This window comes from Apaloderma vittatum, unplaced genomic scaffold (assembly GCF_000703405.1).
Source record: "Apaloderma vittatum isolate BGI_N311 unplaced genomic scaffold, ASM70340v1 C12311638, whole genome shotgun sequence".
NCBI classification, from domain to species: Eukaryota; Metazoa; Chordata; class Aves; order Trogoniformes; family Trogonidae; genus Apaloderma; species Apaloderma vittatum.
In genome coordinates, this window is record NW_009747305.1 from 1 (window position 1) to 6,296 (window position 6,296).

The window sequence follows — 6,296 nt, forward strand, 5'->3', positions numbered from 1 at the left end:
CGGAGCTGGCAGCTCTGCAGGGGGCCGGAATCGTCGGGACTGCATAGGTGGCCCGTCTGAACGCCCTTACGCTTCTGCTTTTCTGGGCTAATTAAAAGGCGAAGTGCGTTTTCAGGCCATTGTTTTGTTTCATAATAGGTTGAGCCTTCTGATACTATAGAAAATGTAAAAGCTAAGATCCAGGATAAGGAGGGTAAGTTAAAAATACAGCTATTATTCTCTTCTCTGTTGCATTGATGTGTATCTTCCACAGATGTGACTGTGTGCTGTAACCTGTTTTATTATGGAATGCCATAGTTCACGTTCCTCACTTAATCTTAATTGATGTCACCATTAGGCATTCCTCCTGATCAGCAGCGACTGATTTTTGCTGGTAAGCAGCTCGAAGATGGACGCACACTGTCTGACTACAACATTCAGAAGGTGAGTAGGAAAGGCTGAACGGGGTGGCGTAGTACCAACTAGCTGGTGCTATTGGAGCAGGCTGACGTTTGCTGCTGCTGGGCCCAAAAATGCTTCAAATGGATTCAATTCCATTTGAACCAAATCAAATTGGTTTAGGGTTGGGCAGCACTTCTGACTGGGGAAGTACTGATAAGACAGAATTCTTGCAGCCCAGGCTGCAGTTTCAGGCCAGAAGAAAACATTTCTAACAGCTTTCACTTCCAGGGCTTTCCCTCTGTCAGCCCTGGCACTTGGCACACTGGGTGGTGAGCTTGCTTTCGAGGGCTAATGTGAAAAATCCTGCTGACCTCTGCCAGATAAACCCAATGGGCCAGTGAGTACCCCTACGAAGAAGTGACAAATAGCTCTCAGTTTGGCTTAGTGACAGCAGGAAGCTGTTCTGCAATTGAGTTAGAACTGAGGAATATAGTCACAACAGATCTTACAGTAATTGAACGTTTTGGGGTTTGGATGCAGCAGCCCACTGCTCTTTGGAGCAGGTTAATAGAGAATAATCCTTTTAGAGCTTTCCTAATTGACTGGCGCTTGAGATGTACTTTTCATAGATAAAAGCCTGCTTAAAGGCAGCTCTTAGCTTGAGAATGCATTTTGAGCCTATTTTATGTGCTTTACAAATAGGAATCAACTCTTCACCTTGTGCTAAGACTTCGTGGTGGTGCCAAGAAAAGAAAGAAGAAGTCTTACACTACCCCCAAGAAGAACAAGCATAAGAGAAAGAAGGTTAAGCTTGCAGTGCTTAAGTACTACAAGGTATGTAGAACTAACTTTGGAATTGTCTTGATGAAAACCTAGTTCTCACCAGGAAAGACATGTAACACCTGGTGTATTTATAAGTCCTTCTCTTTGCATGCAAATATCCCACCTGTTAAATAGAAAACAACTCCTGCAATGGGGATATTCTGAACTTTGCTTTGAGAAGTTTGGTGTAGTAACTACCATGAAAAATACTCATAATTGGTGCTAAAAGGTGGCAAATACGTAAGAGATTTTTCCCTCTTTGCCCTTCCCAGGTGGATGAGAATGGCAAGATCAGTCGTCTGCGCCGTGAGTGCCCCTCTGAGGAGTGTGGAGCTGGAGTCTTCATGGCCAGTCACTTCGACAGACACTATTGTGGCAAGTGCTGTCTGACATACTGCTTCAATAAACCAGAAGACAAGTAAATGTACTAGACAATAAAAGTCTAAGCTTCTGTTCAGTTTAAGGATTTATTTCTGCTTCGTGTCACACTGTATCTCCTCTCTGCTGAAAAGCGAGAAAATCCGAAATTTTGGATGCTCACTGCCAACTAGGATGAAATAGTTTGAATCTAGAACTGAAGCAGCAACTTCTTTTGAAAGTTGCTCTGGTTAGCTAAGTCTCCTTCAAAGCAGATAATGGGTAGTACTGGCAGAGAAAAAAAACCAAACACACCACTCCATCTAGCCCTAGAAGTAGTCTTTCGAAACATGAGTAGACAATGCAGTAGTTCTAATCTGGAAAAATAGAAGATAAAGAGGTCTGAAGTCATGTTACAGGTGATTCAATGCTAGAGAAAAGGGTGGGAGAGTCCTGCTAACAAAATGCAGACTACGCACTGAAAAATTATATAGCAGCACTGAGGGGAACAAAGAAGATGGTGCCCCTGTTTTGGAACCAATAGAAAATCATCAGAAATATTTACACCATCCTGGTTTTGCACACTTAAAGGGATTAAAATTGTACTTTAATCCATGTTCCAATGAGGTAAGCTGGTTGCTTGACATGACTTAAAAGCAGAACATTGTTACATAACCATCAGATACGCAGAAACTCATGTCCATCTCTGAAAGTTCATTTAATGTTAAGAGTTGAAGGCCAGCCAGGAATAATACATGTCCTTTAGTGTTAATGTATTCAAATGCATTTTAAAATCCTGGATCCCAGGACGTTGTCTGCTGAACTTCTTTTTCTTCATAACAGATAATTTCATCTCCAATACTGAATTCCATATACTTGTCCAAACTCAATCCACAATCCATACCCGTTTTTATTACCGGGACATCATCTTTGTGATGCTTCAGTGATGATAAAGATCCTACAAAGACAAAGTGCATCAAAGAGAGCCCGCTAACATCACAGCAAAGAAAGAAGTGTTTTGGTTTGCCCTTAAAGAATGTTTTGTCTGGCAGATGCAAAATGAAAGCAACAAAATGTAGGGATCATAAGTGCTTGGAGCTAACAAAAGCCAGAGTAATTTTTGGCAGGTAAATCTGGTGTTGTGTTAGTGCTTTCCTACCCAAGTTGGCTAGAAAAGGGTGTGGGTAACAGTACAGTGCCGTTGTGCAGCATTTCTCTAGTTGGGGCAACTCAATAAATCCTAACAACTGGTAAATACCAAACAGGATTGCTTAGTGCTCTGATGCACGTTGTGCACTTCACAGGGAACCAGCAGTGTAATACTGAACACCAATACATGTTTCACAGCAGTTACGCTTACCTTTCCAAATAACATCCCTGTTGCGGATTAGCTTAAATTTCATTTTTTTGTCTAGCAGGCCCTTGTGCACTCTGCATCCAGCTACTGGAATTTTGTTCTTTCCTGCTGTTACAAAGAAGATGTCGAGAACAGAAGCTTCCCCTAAAAGAGAAAAGTGAAGCTGTATTAAGTACATGAGAATAACAAATAAGTAGAGCCAGGCTACATTCTGCCACTTGCCAAGCTTTAGAATAAAAGAGAAAAGCAGCTACAGAGCAATATAAAATACTTGACAGAAGAGAAATATTTAATCAGAGAATAAAGTTTAAGGCCCCATTGCAAAGTAAAAGTTGAACCATCAGTGAAAACTCACCTATGGTAGTCTCCACCACAGATGGGGGTAGTCTGCTATTTAGCTCATCTTTCAAGTCTTCAATAAGTTTGTAGATGATGTTGTGAAGTTTAATTTTTATTCCCTTTTTAGCAGCCAGATCTTTAATACTTTGATTGGCTTTCACATTGAATCCAAATACAACACCTGATAAATAAAACAATTGGCAAGTGATGATGACTCTGCAAACAGTAAATGAAAGCATCTGCTGTGTCTATTTTGTTACGTTGACCTTGCAGCAAACCAAAAACCAGCATTTTACCTCTGCTTCCAAGGAGGGACCACTTACTTCTCCCACTATTGCCCATCAACTGCTACTAACCTTGAACCATAACAAATGGCTCAAAAAAACCCCTGTAGACAAGTTCCCTGATGACAGAACTGCCATTATCAAAGCAGAAACTAATGCTTACATGCTGTTCCCCACAGCTTTGGTAAAGGGACAAAGACCTCCCATTACTGGGCTGGAAAAGCAGCTTGGTTGTCCAACTTAAGCTGGAAGTGAACTCTAATACATCATTCTCATCCACCCACGGACTATGGCAGATCCAAGGACCACGCAGAATCTCCAACTGGTGAGAATTAAGGGGCACCAACAGGAACAATAACTGACACAGTCTTTCCAATCACCTCCCTGAGCAATGGGAAATTCTTTCATAACCTACTTTTCTAGTTTTGTCCCGTTTGAGAAAACAAAACCAGGAGACCTACCCACTTCAATAAAGATTTTGTACTAATTGTAAATGGGTTTTTAGACACACTCACCGTTAAATGGTTCAGCAAGACTTATATCAGTTTCACTGATGTCTCCCATTCCAAAATGAATGATATCTAATTTACATTCATCGTCGGCATCATAGCTGTCCAGAATGTTCAGAATAGCTTCAACAGATCCATCCACATCACCTGCATGTGTAAATGGAAGCACTACTGACTTGGTGTACGTCAAAGAAACACTGAAGTGGAACGAAGGGCACGACCACACTACGCAACATAAAGGTCTTTTGACATCTATCACTGTTACCGTATTTTCAGTAGTAGGTTAAATCACATCTAAAAAGTCTATTAATTCTGAAAATGAACTGAATAAATACAATAGGACCAGAGGCTCCACATCTGCTGACATTTTCAAGTCAAGTTGTTACAGTTTTTCAGCTACTGCCATCACTGCTTGTGTATGATTAAACGTGAGGGCAAACCAAGTCCCTTCCATCTCACTTTAATGCCTAATTGTTCTTGTCCTCCTTTTTTTTTTTTAATATCTATTCTTAAATTTATATATATAGGCTCTTTTACGGGTTTACTCAGGAGTTCCTGGGTAAAAGGGCTGGGCTCAAATTTTCCTGTTGCTCAGGCCTTGCTCGATATGCATCCTTCTGATCAGAGGATATTTTCTGATGGACCTTCCTCTTACAGAGAGAAGTTCAATAACCCGTTCAGTTTTAAACTGATCAAACTTCTGGTACAGAAATTTTATTAATAGTTCAGAGCCCGAGCATTTGAAAAGCACAAAGGCAATGGAGCTGTAAACAGAATAGGACAGCACCTTTAACAATTAATGACAGAGTGTTTTCGTCCACCTCGGTTCTCTCTTTAGGCTTTGAAAACATGAGATGCTTATTGGTCTTGTACAGCACCGCCTTCCTCTGTCTCCAGGACAGATGGGCAAACTTCTGTTGCTGCTTCTGATATTCCATCCTGTGTTCCTTCTGCTTTGCTTCAATAACTTCCACGTCCCTTTTCATCTTCTCCTGTTGTTCAACATAGGTTCTCCAAGCCATGACTTCATGCGCCCTTTGCTGCACAGGAAGACAGAAATATAACTTTATGAACACTGCATCAGAAAATGCGACACATATGTAGTTTAATCCTTCTGCATCTTCTCTACAGGCTCACTCATTTTCTTTCACATTTAACAACAGATTTTGCTGCAAGAACAGTGGACAATGAGTGGGAAATAAAGAGACAATATGCAAATCCTCAGTCCTCTTACAGAAGACTTCACTCAGGTTTCAATACCCACACTCAGCCTTCATCTTTTATCAGACCATCCCAGTTATTTAGAATGAAGGCTATTCCTTTTATTTTGACTTAGCTCTGTTCCACCCACCTTCCTGCACTACAAGTTTTTGATTAAACAGTTCCTTCTGTACCTCAGATTCCACTTCCAGGATTTCATCTCCCGCTGAAGGGACATCTTTCCAGCCCATGATTTCTACAGGGATGCCCGGAGAGGCTGCACTTACAGCTTTGCCATTCTCATCAAACATGAAACGCACTTTTGCCCAGGTCTTCCCTGCAACCAGAACACAGCCTTTTCTCAGAGTTCCTCGCTGGATGATGGCTGTGGTAAGGGGACTAGCAAAGAGCAGAGGAGAAAAATAACAGACAAAACTAACGTGAATCTTTTCCCCGTGTTCACGATTAGCACAGGTAAGCTAACACAAAACAGAATGTACTTGTGATCGACTGCAGGCAGAATATTCTTGTGACACATTTTATGAGAGCACTAATAAAATTTTGAGGCAACTTACAGAAGGCCCCAAACCCGTACTGTACTCTTTTAATTTCTGCAGACCCATGCAAAACTTGGCATTTGTGAAATCAGCAGCAGACTGATTTTACACATTAAGTGACTTCTCATCAAAAAAACCACAAAAAACAAACCCCAACAACTTCCTTGTGTTCAGTTAATTTTTAAAAAGGGCAGAACAAACCTTGTTAAAATTAAGCATTAAAGTATTTTAAAGAGTAAAATGTCATGTGACACACAATTTACCGAAAATAGTAAATATTATGGCTATTAACTTCACTACTCTTATTTTTTAATGATATTTTAAAAAATACATCTGTTCTAGCATTTTGAACTCTTTCCTGCACTTACAGGATTTTATTTCAGCAACATAATGAATTTTGCCCTACCAGTTTTTAACTTATTTTTCTGGCTGTAGAGTAACATTCTGCAGCTTTAGCTAAAAACACTGTAAATGAGAGAAAACTGTAAAA

General features: G+C 40.5%; 2 protein-coding genes across 2 annotated transcripts; one reads left to right on the forward strand and one right to left on the reverse strand.

The window, feature by feature from the left end:
- Positions 1-138: 138 nt before the first annotated feature.
- RPS27A (ribosomal protein S27a) lies at positions 139-1,657 on the forward strand (the record flags this gene model as incomplete). The annotated part of the gene is made up of 4 exons (XM_009877526.1): positions 139-193; positions 338-423; positions 1,084-1,215; positions 1,476-1,657. Coding segments are annotated over 4 exons (423 nt in total), but the record flags the coding sequence as incomplete, so codon positions are not given.
- Positions 1,658-2,262: 605 nt separating this feature from the next.
- On the reverse strand, positions 2,263-5,648 carry MTIF2 (mitochondrial translational initiation factor 2; the record flags this gene model as incomplete). Its single annotated transcript, XM_009877527.1, has 6 exons — positions 2,263-2,518; positions 2,921-3,061; positions 3,273-3,437; positions 4,056-4,196; positions 4,837-5,089; positions 5,444-5,648. Coding segments are annotated over 6 exons (1,075 nt in total), but the record flags the coding sequence as incomplete, so codon positions are not given.
- Between the last annotated feature and the right edge of the window lie 648 nt (positions 5,649-6,296).